Source organism: Diachasmimorpha longicaudata, chromosome 13 (assembly GCF_034640455.1).
Source record: "Diachasmimorpha longicaudata isolate KC_UGA_2023 chromosome 13, iyDiaLong2, whole genome shotgun sequence".
Taxonomy (NCBI): Eukaryota; Metazoa; Arthropoda; class Insecta; order Hymenoptera; family Braconidae; genus Diachasmimorpha; species Diachasmimorpha longicaudata.
The window spans coordinates 5,257,763-5,275,062 of NC_087237.1; the positions used below are offsets into that span (position 1 = coordinate 5,257,763).

Sequence of the window (17,300 nt, forward strand, 5' to 3'; positions counted from 1 at the left end):
ATAGTACTCTCGTGGGCTCTTATTTTCGTGAGCGTCAAGGTGGTACGTGCCGAGTTAAAAATAGTTATGGAGACAACGTGCAGTGGATACGTGTCCTGTCCAAGTTTAAACCATGACACAGAAATGCGATCACATTTTGGATTAAGGGGATGAAAATAATTTCCGTTGCCTTCCACTGTGGTTTATTCTCGAGTAAATACGTGTTTATTTATTCAGGACATTGAGTCTTACATCGATTTAATTCTACTTACACTCAATAACGAAGAGAAAATAAGCAAGGACTCGAGCCTTTTAGATTTAAAACTTGGGAACATCGGTATTTCCTAAATTTTATATGGACAGCTATATATTTTTAAAGTAACTCGATGGAAGACATCGAGACGAATATTTTCTTACAAAGAAAAAATTCAATTTAATAGATAATTTTCGCGATATTTGACAGTTTAGTTTTATTTCCAGTTTAATAGCGAAATATTGGAGAATTACGAAAATTCCCAAAATTTTCTCATTAGAAATTTCAGGTTTTTAGCGATTATTTTAGCCTCTTCCGGATCGAAGATTTATAAATAAAAATCCCAGAATTTACGCGCACATACAAAAGTACATACAGACATTTTCTAAGTCGTGTCCAAGTAAAATTACAGAATCACAAAATCTATGGATTACAAGAATTCCATTTGGAAGTCTAAGAAAACAAATTGAATACAAATTTACAACGGCGAGCTTTAATTAATCATGAAATACCATAGTGGGACATAAATATTTTTACCCCTACAGTTGCGTCACATGTGTGCCTCGTATTATAAACGTAAAATCTAGGAAAAAAATCATTAATCACAGACGATACAAACACACAGGAGACAATGGGTATACTTCAACTGAAAATGGTTCCTTTATTCACTAATCATTAATCAATCGGTTATTCATAATTAAATTAGGTCATATTTACATGAATAAATACAAAGGGTGACGAAACATAATCCAGAGCAATTTGCTGATACAGCAGTCGCGTATGACACAGATTAATATGAAATTCATTGAAAAAACCATAGTATGGCATGTCTTCACTGTCAATCGAGTTATTCTCCCATCTTGACAGTTGAAAAACACCTAGATTTTTTTTTTCCTTCAGAATTCAGTGGATAAATGATGAAACAAGATAATTTATCTGACGAATTGACAAAAAAATTCAAGAGTTATTCTTTTTATATAGAGACACGAAGAAATCCATAAAAACTAGTCTTGAATTGTTTATCTCGTTTCTACACTTCTCGACTGATTGATTTTCTCAAAATTTTCATAAGAAACTCAAACCTTCCATTCTCAACCATTCCTAGACCCTCGTCCCTGTCTCGCTGAGGCGAATGAATTGCCCCCCTGTCTCCGCGATATAGCATGAGGCGTTAGAAAATAAAAATGACCTCCATCACCAGGTAATCTGTAAGAGAAATAAGAGCTCGGTTTACCCTGTCCTGCCTGATCATTGTTCACTGGATCAATGAACTCGGCGTCAGGATTGATGGGCGGTCTAGGATCCCGATAATTAACAGCAGTGTCACCACTTAGTGGTACCAGCCTGGTTGGAAACACTCTTTGTCTCTCTCTCTTGTCATCAAGGGGAACCAAACGAGTGGGTCCAGTGGGCTCTCGAAAATCCTCCCCAAAATCTTCCACCGGAATGTACTGTCTGATAGGTTTGGAAACCTTGAACCTATCGATCTCCTGCTCCCACTCGTTGTCTTTAGGTCCATATGCAGGTGAAAATTCAGCGTCAGGATTGATGGTTGGCCTGCTGTATGGGTAATTAAGGGTGGGTTCAGCGGTCTCACGAATTTCTCCACTGAACTCATCCACTGGGATGTACGGTCTGATGGGCTCGGAAGGCTTGAACCTCTCGATCAGCTGCTCCCTATCATTTGCCTTTTTGGGGCCATATCCGGGCAAAAATTCGGCGTCGGGATTCATGGGAGGCAGGGGCTCCTGGTAATTGACCCTCGTGTCACCCTCCAGTGAGAATGGCTTGTGCGTTTGACCTCCATAATGTACCTCGACTCTAGGGTTAGTGTGGGTTTTCTGTCTTTCATCGAATGAATTCGTTGAAACGGAATTAACAGTTGAGTAATTTGGTCTCTCAGTTACACTAGTCTTTCCGTAAATTGGTGTCGTTGTTTTCACTCTGTCTCGGTTTATTTTCCTACCGAAATTAGTGAAGTACTCCCTGGTAACGTCATCCAACAGCCTCTCATCCTGCTTAGTGTAATAAGCGTGCTGTGGATTTGGTGTTGTATCAACGATATTTGATCTAATCGTTGTTGTGGGATAACTAGGAGCTCTCATTCTGTAATGAGTTCGTTCTGGTTGTAATCTCTGCTCGGGTACGACCTCTGTGTTATAATCGTTATACTGGGGATCCACGTCCTCAATCTCCTCCTGCCACTCGTTAAACGTAACTTGTTTTCCTGGTTGTACTTCCTGGAGAGGTTTGTACAATTCTTTTTGTCTACCTCGTTGAGCATAATCTGCTGCTTCAAAACTGTACTGATAAACTGGTTTTGGTTTCAATTGTTGTTGATTATATCTCTTTGGAGGTGGTGTTATGAAGAAGGTGTTGAGATTCAATTTGGGACGATCGGTGATGTTTTTGAAGAAGACAGGGGAATTCGTTAGCATTCGCTGGGATTGGGATCTCGGTGAGACTGGAATAGTTGCAGATTCGTCTGTATCTGGGTATTGATATCTAGGAGGTGATGTCCTCATCACTTGTTCGATGACTTCTATCTCCACTTGATACTGGGCTGGTGGTCGGTGACTGGTGTCCACTTGATAGTACGGTTTCTTCGTCTCGGCTTCAGTCGCATAGTCAACAGCTCGTGTAGTCGTCTCCTGGAAGTAGATCGGGGTTGAGGTCGTACCAGACACATCGTCAGTCGCTTCCTCGTAGAAGTAGTAAGACGCTGAACTTGGAACTGATGGTGGAATCTTTCGAGCTTTCGTCCTTTTTCTGGATATATCAACAGCTTCGTCAATCGGTGATGGTGATGTACCGTAGTAGGCGACTATCGGAGATTTCAATGCAGAACCAGTCCAACGGGGCTTCTCAGTCTCACCTTCTGTACTCGTCTCGATAACCTGATTCGTTACTATCGGTCTCACTGTGCTTATTTCCGATATCTCTAATGTGCTTACTTTGTTAGGAGCTGATGTTGTCACTTCTACATATGGGAGAACCTGTTTTGATGGATTTGTAGTTTCCGTGGAGGAGCTCGTGGTATTTTTCAGCTTGAACTTGTTGAGAGGTTTCATGGTAAATGGTCTTGGCTCTTTAGTTGATGATGTGCTTGAACTTGATATGAATTTATGTGGTTTTGGATGGGATTTTCGGTGGAGATGGGCCGGTGGTTTTGATGTTGTAGTTGGACGTTTTGGATATTTAGTTATGTGAGATTTTGTTGTTTTCTTCTCCTCCAGTTGGGAGAAGAAGTCTGGGGGCGGTGGAAGGATTATTCCAGGGACTAGGGGACCTGGGGGAACAGCTGTTGAATTGTCCTGATTGTATTTGAAGCTGTAGGGAGGGGGATAGTAGATTGATTGATCGTCATCGTCGTAGTCTGATTGGTTACCAGGAGGCGGAAGGAAGACAGCCCCTGGGGGTAGTGATGGAAAAAATGGGCCGACAATTCCTCCCAATGAGAGACCTGATTTTGTCTTTCTATCGGTCTGGGGATTTTCCTTGGTTGTGTCGTTACGATCAGTGTAGAAAATCGTTTCGTTCGGTGAAATGAGTCCGTCAAACCATTGGGGCTTGTCGGTGTCGTTCGAACCTAGGACTGTTACTGGACCCCCTTCATTTAATTGGATCGGAAATGGCGGTGGAACTTGCGGCGATGATGGAATCTTGACCTGCCTTTTAGGCGCTTGGAAGTCATCGATCGGCGACCAGCCCCGCAAATCACCCGATGGTTGCTCTGTCTCATGCTCCGGAAAGTTTCCACCACGAAGCACCAGGACATGATTCTCCGCCAGCCAAATTTCATCCTCATCGAGACCACCCAGATTCTTCGACGTGTCCTTTGGGACTTCTGGATTGGATAGATAGCTCAGGATTCCTGGGCGCTTTGATTTTTTTGGGTATATTTCATCCTGAATCAGCCCGTATTTACCCTCCTTCACTTGCTGGGCCAGTGTCTTCTTCTCGTCGTCATCATCGTGGGGCTTCCTGTTCTCCTTTCCGTTGCCTGCTGAGGAGAGAATCAGGCCGTCATCCCATTGCGCCTCGTCCTCTTCTCGCGATGATGGAGTTGTCGTTATCTTCATGTGACCCCCCATTAGACTGGCGGCTCTCTGGTCCGGACTGTTGGTTACTTCGTTGGTGAGGATTGTGGAGAGTCTCACTGGGGCGCCATTTGGGTGCCCTCGAATCTCCCGGAGTGGCCGAGCAGCGTCGGATGACATTGCGTAGGCTGATAAAACCGCCAAGTAGACTAGGACAAGCTTCGGAGAAGCTTGCATCTGGAAGGAGAGAGGCGAGACCATTAGGAGAAATTCTTGATTGGTTTTCATGTACGGGAGATTAGGCACAACATTCGTCCCATTAGGAATGATGGATCCTGTGATTAGATAAAAATACTTCTAACACTCGGGTATATAATTTATTGAATTTTGATAGACGGGCGTCATTAGATACATGAAAGTTGGAAGGGACTTGAATTATCTAACGAGAGGAAAAACATTATCTGAATTTCAGATAAATAAGGCCCTGAACATCTCCATTTAATTATTTTATTTAGTTGGTTTTAAAATTTTTTTTTCTTTGTGAAATTTAGACATTTGTTTTTGCTGTTTGTGGATTGACCATTCAATCTCATTTCACGTCAATCAGTATTTACGGTAGCCGAGGAGAAATAAATCTTCATTAGTTTCAGAAAAAATATTCACCGCATAATTTGCAACGCAACATTTTGTCTCACGTGTCGTTGACTGTAAATTTATCTCAGTGATGAGTGACATGGGAAGAAAAAAAAAATATATGCTCCTTGGCATGTCACTCCCAGCTCGTTAATATCGATCATTTCAACATCTGTTTCTTATCGTTTCATTATAGATCTCAATCACAAACATAGTTTGACACATCAATGGTGAAAAAGTCTATCATAATTTATGAAATATCGAAAAATTTCTCTCCACCAGTTCATTACATTTCATCACACCAACATGAATTCAATTAATTTTTTTAATTGAACATTTAATTGATGAAATATCGGTCTTCCCTCTACCCCACCGTTTCTACGATAAATCTATCGATGTAGATCATTTTTGTCGATGATTCAGGCACTCATTGATCCATGATAACGGAATGTAACGTATAGAACAGCCACGCCTTTCGCCAGCCGGTGAACGTTTCTACCAGACATTCACAGGTCACTGGGAGGTATGGACCAACGTCGTCTGTTGGGTGGCTGAGGGTGGGGTGGGTAACGGGGAAGGTAGGGGAGTTAGCATAATGACGTTTGAGTATTTCAGTCTGAAAATTTCAAACCCATGAGATACCTGCAGGCGTGTTTGCACGTTTCTACGTGGGTCTATGTTTCGTGAGATGCATTAGACTAGAGGCAGTGATGTTTGCTATGGTTATTCGAGATACCGTATCACGGAAGTTGAATGGTCTCAATGAACGGCATTAATGTTTATTTGCCCTGGCTTCAGTTAACGTTAAATTGAATGCACAACGTCAAAATTGTGGATCAGAAATTAACGGAATAACTAATGAGAGAATTTTAATGGTCACGTAGTCTCTACTAATGAGGGCTTTCATTAATTTGTAAGATTGTGGGGGAGGAGCTGGTGATTGATTAGTGATGGGGATGGAAATTTGTTGCATCAGAACTTGAGTAACTTTGTTTTTTTAGTTAGAAAATTTTTTCACTCCATTTTTTCCAATCCGGGGAAATCGTGAAAATAAATCGTTGAAAACGTTCAAGTTGTGGTTAATTAATCTGGGAAATTCTTTGGAAAATTATCAGCAGACAATTGGCAAATAAATCAATGGTGGATTATTTTTTGTCTGGAAAAATATTACATTACACGGGGAGAACAGTTGATAAATAAAGCAGTAAAATCCCGAGTGAGGAAAATTAGATACGAGATCAGGCACGTGACTCTGCCACGTTTTCACCACCTTTCCCACCGCGTGAGGTCCCTTCAAGGACACCATGTACTTTTCCAATTCACATTTAACAATCATGGAGGAAGTCAAATGTTAAAGATTGATATGAAAAAAAAATATAGCGAAGCAGATCAAACCAGTCATAACTCAATAACTACAATCAACGAGTCGATGTTATTAAAAATAATCGCAACACTCGATCGATTGTACTTCCGGGGGTGTTTTCATTTTATCTCAATGACGATGGAAATTCTCTCGCACTTTCTCGGATGTACAACACACCTTTAATTTGAGTTTGGCTATTATTTCCGTATGTCCGCCCCTCATCTTTCTACCTCCTCCCCTGACCCCTCTTGGGAGTGTCAGGGTATTTTTCTTTATCAGTTTAAAAAGGAGGAACTGCTATTCTAATAACTTTCCAGTTGAATTCGACATACGCCGCTGGCATTTTTTCCCACGGGAATGGGAATTGCTTTCGGAAGAGCACTTGCATGTTTTCGCAAACATTGACATGAACTTTGTCCTCACCTCCCGGTCCAAAAAGAAAAAAAAAAACACGAACACGTGAGTACGTGGAATTTAAATGAGGAAGTGAGAATACGTGGAAAAAAAAAGGAATTATAAAAATGGGTTTTTAGGTGACTCTGGGGATATTCACGGTTCGTTTCACTTTTCCCATTTTGTCCACCCGCGGGGTCCAATCTCGGGACTGTCTCACGCGAGTTAGTGTGGTCCCAGTTAAAAGTATGTGCTCGGGGCGTGTTTGCTGGGTAGAAAAATAAAAATTGTTCATTGCAAAATCAGAATTGGTGGTTGGAATTGGGTTGGTCGGATTTAACAGAATTACTGTGTTTTTTTTATTGACTCAATGGACGTATGAACAATAAAATGTGGAAGGGAAAATACGTTGGAAATTGCTCTCGAATTTGTGGGAATTTTTATTGCAATCAATTTTCCTTTATTCCAACTGTCGAGGCAAATCAATTCCATTCAATAAAATTCCCTTAATTTTTTTTTCAACATGAACATGTGGAGCACTGGACATCTATTGTTACATTCGATCTTTCGTCATTTTTTTTCTCACTTCGTCAACGAAATCAATTCCTATTGATTCAAGATCAGTATTGTCCATTTCCATGGTTCATTTCTTAATGTCTTTCAATGATTGAGCGTATAATCGGTTAAATGCGATCACTTTTTTTTTTCGACTCCATTGTTCACTGTCCGTTTTAATCACTTCTAATAAATCCCTCGGGGGCGTATCCTTGGACCTTGCACTCTATTCGTTGCTGAGAAGACGGAAAAAATGAATGATAGTCAGGGAAAATAGAGGAGAAAAAGAACGAGACTGATTTATATGATCGGGACAGGAGCACATGAGAGTGAAAGGCCAGCGTGACCCAGGGTGTGTCTGGACAGTTTCAACACTTTTCACTTGCGCTACAATTTTTTTTTCTCCACACCCCCCCTCCCCTCCCCTCTCTCCTCCCCCTTTTGTACTCTACCCGCTTTTTGACATTAATTCTGGGATCTCTCCCACTTCACCCTCAACAAACTAACGATGAGATTATACCTATTATGGGCATGTGGAGCGTGGAAGCGAGTGACGAAAAATATTTGTTAGGTTTTACAACAAAATTTCCATTTCTAATGGTCAATAATTCCTGTACATTTTGTTACGCATAAATTGGGTGTTGCGAGTGAGTTATGTGGCTTTGAGAGCCCGACTGGTTTTCAATAGTAAATGGAGTTTACGAAATACTTCACTTCGTCTATTTATTTTTAAATTCTCATATTTGAGGGAAATACAACTGTCAAATTATGAAAAATTACGTCGAATGAAATTGTTTTTCGAAGAAAGTGAATTTTTTTCTTTTACGATCGTTGTAAAATGAATATAAATATATTTAGAATCTAGTAGTGGATCTGAAGAATGGATGGACCACCTACAACAGTTTTTTTTATCGAACCATTAAATAAGATCAGACTTAAATCGAGACGATAGTCCTAAACAGGCTCAGAAGATTTAAATACAATTTAAGATGTTGAAGAGTGAATTCAATGGCAAACGACATGATTCCTGGCAATTTTGTAATTTTATTTTCGACTTTCGTGTCTGTAACTACTTCCACCACTTAAATTCCACCTGTTATCGAGCTCTCATGTGATGATCAACCTGGTGAATCACGAGGGACTAATTGCACTGTTAATTACCCATATATCAGAATTTCAGTATCACGACCACGGAATTATGTCATCGTTTCGATTAAATCTGGCTAAATATATTTTTCTTCCCCTCAAATAATATTTCGTAAGCAGAAAATTAATCGGCGATGACGTAGGTTTGTTTGAAAAAAAAAAAATCAGTAAATGTCTCCACGTTGAGCCAAAAATAATTCTCTGTCTCGTGTGAATTTACAGATTTTTTTATACTCAACTTCATTGTGGAACTTGCAATAAATTAAACTGGAGGGCATTTACTTTCCTTGGCTAATCACCCATAACGGAAAATGCTCCAGCAGTTGTTGAAAATAACGACAAGTACAGGGGATTTAAAAGCCTCAATCAGGAATACTCCGTTACGGATGATTGAATATTGAAATTCAATCGATTTGTAAATTTCACATTCATTCTTCTAAATGCCTAGGCAATTGATATTCTCATTTCCGTTAGCATTTCAAGTGGAAAAAAATATCCTCAAATAGGATAAATCCAGTACCTTGTGTTTGACATTAAACTTTTAATGGAAATATCGTATGAATTGAGGGAAATAAGGATGATGAACCCAAGTGAATAAACTTGTAATCTTTATCACCAAGTTGAGTGCTTACATGTACTTTCGGACATCGTTGTGATCAGCATTTAGAAAATTTACACTCACCCATTCTACTCTTATATCATTGTTTATTGTATAACTTTCCCCACTCGATACACCTGATGCTACACTTTCTAGGTGGGTAACATGAGTCAACGACTAACGCGTCGTAAAAATATTAAGTTCCGTTTAAGGTACTTCCTATTGTAAGAACAAACTTGCGCAGTTGTTGGTGAAGTCACTTTTTATCAAATATCGAATATCAAATATGTTGTTCCGTTACTATTACGCAATAATCTCAAAATGATTAATTGATGTCGTCAATCTGGCATTAATAATTGATCCCTAATGACCAATGAAATTCACCAACAAAATTATCTCCTCTCCATAATCATTTGTACAACTTCTTCAACGTATAATCAGCGAAGCCACGGCTGACAATTGAGGTGTATTTCCCCTTGAAATATGAATGAAAAAAATTAACTACTAGACAATGGAGATGAAAAAAAAAATACCAACAATTCCAGCGTCAATTACTTGGAATAAACTTGTGGAGATGATGGAGTTGAATACCTTGGCATTGACCGGGTCTCACCAGCGCACTTTGACTTGCATAATGTGCTCGTCTTGTTTCATCCAGCGTGATAGTCCCCCACCTCAGGGTTCACCACATTCACCTCTTCTTCCTTCATTTGACTCACTCACTCTCACTTTCAATTGATCTGTCTCTGTTCAACTTCTCACTTCAATCACTCGACATACACCAAGATATCTCCAACCATCTCAAGCTGATGAGGCGAGTGGCCACTTGAACTCGAGTTAACAATCCAATTGCCACTTGCCAATCACTCAAACTCAATTATTCGAGTTATGTTTATGCAACTGTTGTTGTATTGAGAGGGAGTAATCATTGTTTTTGCATAATTTCAACGATTTCCCGGAATTTAAATGCAGTCGAGGTATTTCTGGGAATATTTCTGGAGATAGTGAGGCCAGAGGAATGAGAATTAAATTGCATTTTTTTTTCTTTTGCACGAAATATTTCAATATCTTCATATCTCAGATGCTGAGGAAGACCTTGAGAATTGATGGCACCTAGGGATTCACGTGGGTGGCTCACCATAGTTTATACCGATCATTAAGATTGTTTCATGCAAATGGGAATGAAAATGGAGTAGCATCGAAACCGGTTTTGATCAGTTGGTTTTTATCGAGACAAATTCTTATTTTATTTTTATTTCGGTTGATTTTTCATTGGATAGGGGACAGGCACAACAGGCTAGACAAGGTTAACGGCCCAATTTCTACTTCAGAGTAATTATTCCCCACCTTGCAATCGAACACTTACATTCCACAGGGCATTGCTAATGGAATGGGCTTTTGTCGACATATGTGTTTCTCATGTATTTCGTAAATCACATTCGCTAGATCATGTGAATAGCTCTATTAAACATTGTCGAGTCTACGTGACATTGTCAAGTTTTGTTTGACTAGTCGGTCTCGCCGTTTCCTTTCGCTAAAAATTTCCATTGACAGGATTGTTTTACTTGATCAATTGGAGAAGTCGAACGATGACAGGGCTTGTGATGTGATTTTATCAGAAATAATTTTTTAACTCCATTGTTATTTATCTGGATTAAATAATCAGTTAGTGAACTGATTAATTAAGAGCCATTAAATGATGGAGTAAAAATTTCAATTTAATTGATCAGATTAATTGATTTGTAGTCAAGCAGTGCTGGGTTACTTTTTTTCCCCTGAAAAAATTTGCCGCAGCATTTCTTTGATTCTTTCACTCAATTGATTCGTGACTTTGAAGGAATTCCGTGTTTTCCTCTCCATATCTGGCCTTCGTGATTTTTTTCTGGCGTGTTGCAACGAGCAACTACTGTAATTTTCACTCGGATGTTAATTCCACGAGTGTGCGACTGTACTCTGACAATAATGTAAAAATTAATGAAGAGGAGAGGGGGATTTTTTAAAAATTGTCTTGGTGAGGTGAAAGAACGGATTTTTACAAAATCTCGGTTCGTGTTTGGATGAAGAATAATATGGGAAAGCCAGTGGTGATAATCAGAGAAGAATGCAACATTGGATAGAGCCGAGGTTTTGCCGATTCCGTAAGATGTGAATGAACCTTTGACTATTCTTTTGTAGCACTGATAATCATAGAAATGATTTTCTACTCAGGAATTCGCATGCAGAGGAATAATTATTCCATAAATGTTTTTTTTCTACTTCATAAAATTTACCGTAAAAAAAAAGTCTCCCGACACTTTAGCCTCATAAATTACGTGATATCGGCAAAAGTAAAGTGTGAAGAAAAATTTTAATTCGTCTCCTTCAGAGGAATTTTCACTTCAAACTCTTCGTAAAATCCAATCGATGGTAAAATCATTTGCTTATCTCTTTACGACGATCGACATTTTCACGACATTTCTCATAAATATTCTTCAACTGAGACATGTGTTGATTGCTCTCAAATCCATTTTTTAAAATTCGCTAACGATTTTATTCATGATCCTGAGATTGACATAAATGCCACAATGAAATTTATAGTTTTGTTCCTCAATTGATACCGCCAGTTAAATTCACCATAGACACATTCCCACGCTCGCACTGACCCCCGTGGTTGGCCTGCAATGATTTAACAACCAACGACGAATGTCTCTCTATCCTCCAATCAAAACACTAAATTCACTGGGTAAGCATGAACTCAATGATACACCTCTAATGCATTTTGCGGTGGAGGTCGGAGCCAAGGTTTTATCGTTTCTCGCCTCTGTTCGCCTCGCCCTCAACGATAACCATAGCAACATTTATTATTATTACTAACCAGATACAACAGTTAAAGATCATTTACTTGGCTTTTTCATCTGATTGGTGAGTGTCGGGTTTTGAAGGAAAACTGGATTATTGTGTGCTAATTCTCATAACGCTGATTATAATTGCCAATGCTAGGAGAAAGATTAATAGAAAAAAATCCTAGACAAGTCTTATTGAATATCTCGACAATTACCGGGAATAAAAATAATTTTGCAGATTAATTAATTTTCACTGCATTCATCGTTGAAGATTTTCCCGCGAAAAATGTCGAAGTTATTTTTTACAAATTGATTCCCATCAATTCTTCACAAAAGCTGAATCACGCGAAGGCGATTGATACATAGGACTTGAATAGAATGAACACAATAGATTTTTTTTTTGTTCATAAAGAACAAATAAGAGACCGTGCGTGGACTTTCACTGTTTCGGAGAATGAAAAAATGAATTATGTAAGATTATGAATAACTGCTAACTTCCCCAGAAGCGCAATAATTCACTCTTCGAGTTTTTATTATTTTTTTTTTGTCACTCCCCCACCCGGATTTTCCGGTTTTAAACTGTCGAGAGGGTAATTATCGGGGGAATTAAAAGACTCATACATTCCTCGCAATCGTCTTCCTTTTAATCCTCAATTCTAGTCAGTTTTATCACAAATTATCCCCACTGGACAGTGTAATTGAAACAGGAGCGATTCTCGAGGAGAGTTAATGGTATAATTACTCGAGCGTCTGTTGTTGAATGACAATCAAAGGGGATATGGTGAATCGAGAGAAAAAACATGGATAATCACACGGATGGATGCAATTTGTACTCTATCTTCATTAAGTGGCTCGACAGGTGGTCTCACATGATTAAAAATAAATAGACTCGTACGAGAAAATTATTTTTGACCTCAAAGAAATTCATTTGGAATTGCAAATTAATTCTGCGGTTATCGAATACTCGAAATGAGATGGTGGGGAATTTTTTGGAATTAGTATTTTGGAAATATATATAGTAAAGACTTCGATAATATTTTTTCAACTTTCCGAAATATTTGTGGAACAATTACCAGCACTTCAAAGAACAATTGCCGGTACAATTACGATAACTTCGACATAATGCGTTGCAATTATTTACGTTTTATATTTTAGATCATTTCAAAAGCATAAAATTAGATTTTTACAGTCATTTTGATGATCTCATTAGTGATAGTAAATATTCATACCTCAGGTCTAAAAATAAATTCTTTAAAATCCCATTGAATTGTTTTTTTTTTCTTCTCGTTGTAATATTCAAGAATTTTACAATTGCAAGAGCCGTTTCCGTTTGTCCGAGTTATTCAGAATAGTCACTATGAAGTGAATTCAATTACACCGTCCACTTACCCTCTCCCTTTCATTCAAAGAAAAAAAAATTGCCGACAAGAGGGAAAGCATTGTGGGTAACTCACGACAGATGCAAATGAACAAGTCTCATTAAGAATGTTCAATCCTATTGATCATGAGTAATTAAATACGTGAATTTATCGAGATAAACAGACAAATGCGCGAAGCTGTTGGACGGAAGTCGGAGGGGAGGAAATTTGAAAAATGACTTTTCGCAATTGGTCCAGTTGTCTAATGGCAGCCGGAAATCAGGGATATTATTTTAACGAGGTGTACTAGAGATCGATCGACTCTGCAAATGTCTATTTTTTTTTTTATTTCCGTTACTTGTGGAGATATACGTGTACACGCGGTTAAATGTTCCTGATGTATCGTGAAAGCATTTTCCAATAGGCGCAACGACGACGCGTGCAGACTAAATGTTCAACTTCCGGCTGTGGACACGGAGATTATTTCAACAATATCGATAAACAACAGCTCTCTGGATTTTTTCATTAAAAAACGATTTTTCGCCGATTTTTCTGGATGAAACGATAAAAAAACTTCGAGAATTTCCATTTAAAAATTGGTTCCCTCGATACTTTCCTTAATCGAGTTATTTTCAAAATCAATTTCGATTAGAAAAACCATCACTGACATTTCTAGTCACCCATTTAATTCCCCTGAAAAAAATAAAACCCGAACTAAAACTAATAAATAAAAAAATATATCCAAAACTTGAGAAATTCACTCACGATTGATTGATCGATCGGTATCTGAACTGATCGATGGTATACCATCAGCTTGGGTCCCAGTGACCGATCACTTTAGTAAAAAAAAAAAATCCAAAATAATTTCCACTGACAGAAATTCCCTCGTACACGAGACAATTGTTACACCGGAGCTGATCCTCGGGGATTGTTTCTTCCTCGACTCGCTTCCATGATGCAACTGGTCAAGCGCAAAGATGCACCCACTACACTGGGTCTCTTCCACCGGCCCATGCGCAATCTCTACCTCCCCCAAGTCTCGTACAATCACATACACACGCACGTAAGGGAGAAAGAGGGGGAGAAGAGGAAAAACCAGGAGAAACAACGGATTTAAATGATTCTCCTCTTCTCTATATTTCGAGAGTGGACTCCACCAGCCCGACAAGTTCCTCGAGTTTGACTGAGTCGTGATACTCCGCGTGTTCTCCCGGTCTCCAGCTACCCCACCTCTCCCCTACCCCATTTCTATTCACATGATGTACCCCTTCCAGTTTGAGGAAAAGTCACGGCTCACACTAGACCCCAGCAAGTGCATTAATGATTTGTTTATTTTTATTGCTGACACACTGGAGGCTTTTTGGGTTAAAAAATTTTTTCCCACCAAATGAAAGCTCAACAGCTCAGACAAAAAAAATAATAGTTTTCAAGGCTCACGAGTGTTGGGAGCGGGAACATCAATTTATTTAATTCCTGACAGTTATAATTAGACTAATGTCATTGAGGGATCAATCAGCTGGCTTTTCATCAGCTGTCGAATATTTCAATAATCAATCTTCCCATTATATCTTGAAAAATAACACGTTTGGACGTAACTGATTAATGACTTTGTTTACAAGCCGTAAATATCCCATAAAAAATTATTTAACAATTGTTTGCAAACTCACCAGCTTCAGATATGAAGAAAATAATGAATACCTCGACGATTTCTCCCCCGTATCCGGTGCACCACAATTTTCGGTTCAGATACTATTAATAAAATCGTAAACAGTCAATATCACTTGTCCACTTGAAGCCAAATGCTTATTACCATGAGGCATTAACGTCAGTCGTAATGAATTTATCGGTTGGTAGAAAGTTGGTTGGGATATTCGAACACCAAATAAATGATTCTATTCCAGTAGTTCATCAATAATCGAGAGCGACGATCAATGCATAATTTTAATTAATGAGGATAGCACTGGATCGACGATTTGCAGTGAAATTGTCTCAGTCAAATTTCATGTATCAATGAAGAAATCACGAGATCGTTTAACTTAAAATACGTGTTTTCTGGCTGAATGGTGTTACGATAGTGCGACAGGAATAACTGGTATCCATCAATCAGTCTCACCACGCACATCAATGAATCACATCTGTGAATAGAAAATTCATTCATTGCGCTGCATCTCTCGAAGGACATAACCAAAACCCACACCTCCAGTGTGAATACTAAAAAAACTATTGGATCGATTGATTCCTATTTTCCGAGAAAGGCAACTCCTATCGTATGGAATTTCATTTACTTAGGATTCTTGGTATTTTCACATTGAATGGATGATTGACGTTCGTGGAAAAGTCGTTTGATGGCAACATATATTCTCTGTCTAAGAGGAAACTGAAAATTTTATGGAAAATTGGTTTCAAATATCACTCAAATTAATAAGTCCTCGATGAAAATTGTTATTCAATCCTGGGGTTCTCTGAATGATGGGATAAAATTCCACTTCCTCACTGTTGTCAGTATTTTCACGACAGAAGTGTTGAAAAAATATTCATTAATGCTAAATCCATCCTGCTAATTATTTTCTTTTGTAGAGATTATTTATTTCTCGACTTCCAGCTAGTGAATTGATGGAGAATCAGTTGGGATCGCGATCGGGATAAATTATTGGGCGCTTCCACGGGGATAAATGAGTATTTCGAATGGACCTGGAGGGAAAATCGATAGACAGATTAAATAAGGGAACATTGACACTGACAGTCCGTTGCATCCAGATTTAAAAGAATCCTCAGTAATTCCCAACGATGACGAGGTGGTTGACGCAGAGCTCTGGAAATTCTAGCTGAAGATTCTAGGAATCAATTTTCATTAATATTTTTTGCACAGATCCCTCGGATGGGAGAATTCAGCGGGGAATTCTACTTTGGTGGTAACGTTCGTTCATCTTGTGAGTATCAACAAGGTGAGCTGAGTCATCAGCAAGGTCGTAATGATCCTCCAATCTCAATTGGGTGTTCCTCGAAAATCAAAGATGAGAATCCAGCACAGTCACCATGTCGTCTACGTCCTGTGTTTATTTTCAGATTATGCGTATCCATTTTGGCGCAAATTCAGATTTTTTTATTCAGTTAGTGAAACCCCTGGGGGTATTTTTAATCGTGAATTGATTTTTCGGAGATTGCTGAGTAACCAAATGAACTCCACAGGGAAAATCAGACTTATAATTTCGTAGATGTTCTCTAAATATTTTTTCATTCACGAAAAAGCGTCTGATGAAGATGATGAAAATTAAATTTTACTCACCTGAACTCTGAAATATATTCTCGTACAAAAATATGCTCGTGAGACATCGTAAAAGGAGATTGAATTTAAAATGACACAGCTAGAAGAAAAATCTTCTCTCCGGATATCCGATTTTCTATAAAAATTCCATTTCCTCTCGATTCTCCAGTTTTTCACATGCAAAGTGCTCTCCTCCACTATCTGATAATCAATATTCTCTCAGGGATGGATACAAAGTATGTGTATTCACCAAAGACTAACAAAAAAGAAAAATTATGTCGTAGAACGTGAACATTTGTATTCCACTAAATGGATTTTGCTTAAATATTCACTGAAGTCGAGAATTTCAATTTTAAATGGCTTTTCCTCGTGGTCCTCTGGGATTTTTTTTTTCTGGTTGATGAATGAGTGAAAGCGCCGTGACAAATTCATAGCAAGGTGAAGGATCAGACGTTCACCCATTGTCTTCCCAGTCAGCGATGAAGAAAATGCAGTTTTTATTCCCTCCCCCGGCCCTCCCCTCGTCGCCAGTTAATTTTTTTCCTCAACACTACTCTTTAATTCGTCTCCAAGAGCAGTCGGTTGAGTTAATGCACTTAGTAATTAAGTGAATCTCAGCCATTCTCTTCGTGTGTATGAAACACCCATTGTGTTCAATTTGATATCCATTATAAAGGGACTCAGCCTTGCGAGTAATTCACACTTGCCGAGAGTGCAAGTGAAAAGACCAAAGTCATTTAGTATTTTTTTTTTTTATCTTCATGTGTTGTCTTTCTTCCTGTTAATTCAATGGTGAGAGAATTCCGGGGATTTTTTTTATTAAATGCGGGATTAATTAGAAAGAGCCGGGGGAATTGGAGAATCAGAGCGGGCAAATTTTCAAGATCATGGATTT

The 17,300-nt window shown here is 38.7% G+C and overlaps 2 protein-coding genes across 4 annotated transcripts in view; one reads left to right on the forward strand and one right to left on the reverse strand.

Moving 5' to 3' along the window:
- Positions 1 to 17,300, forward strand: part of LOC135168359 (N-alpha-acetyltransferase 15, NatA auxiliary subunit) — a 34,999-nt gene that overhangs the window by 3,425 nt on the left and 14,274 nt on the right. The window lies entirely within an intron of this gene.
- LOC135168358 (adhesive plaque matrix protein) lies at positions 182 to 15,194 on the reverse strand. 2 transcript variants are annotated; one of them, XM_064132434.1, is made up of 2 exons: positions 14,808 to 15,194; positions 182 to 4,509 (listed from the first exon to the last, which is right to left on the reverse strand). In XM_064132434.1, the coding sequence occupies exon 2, from the start codon at positions 4,507 to 4,509 to the stop codon at positions 1,324 to 1,326; it is 3,186 nt and encodes a 1,061-aa protein (XP_063988504.1). In that variant the 5' UTR covers positions 14,808 to 15,194; the 3' UTR covers positions 182 to 1,323. The 2 variants fall into 2 exon arrangements, with proteins under 2 accessions (XP_063988504.1, XP_063988503.1); XM_064132433.1 differs by lacking the exon at positions 14,808 to 15,194 and adding an exon at positions 13,906 to 14,328.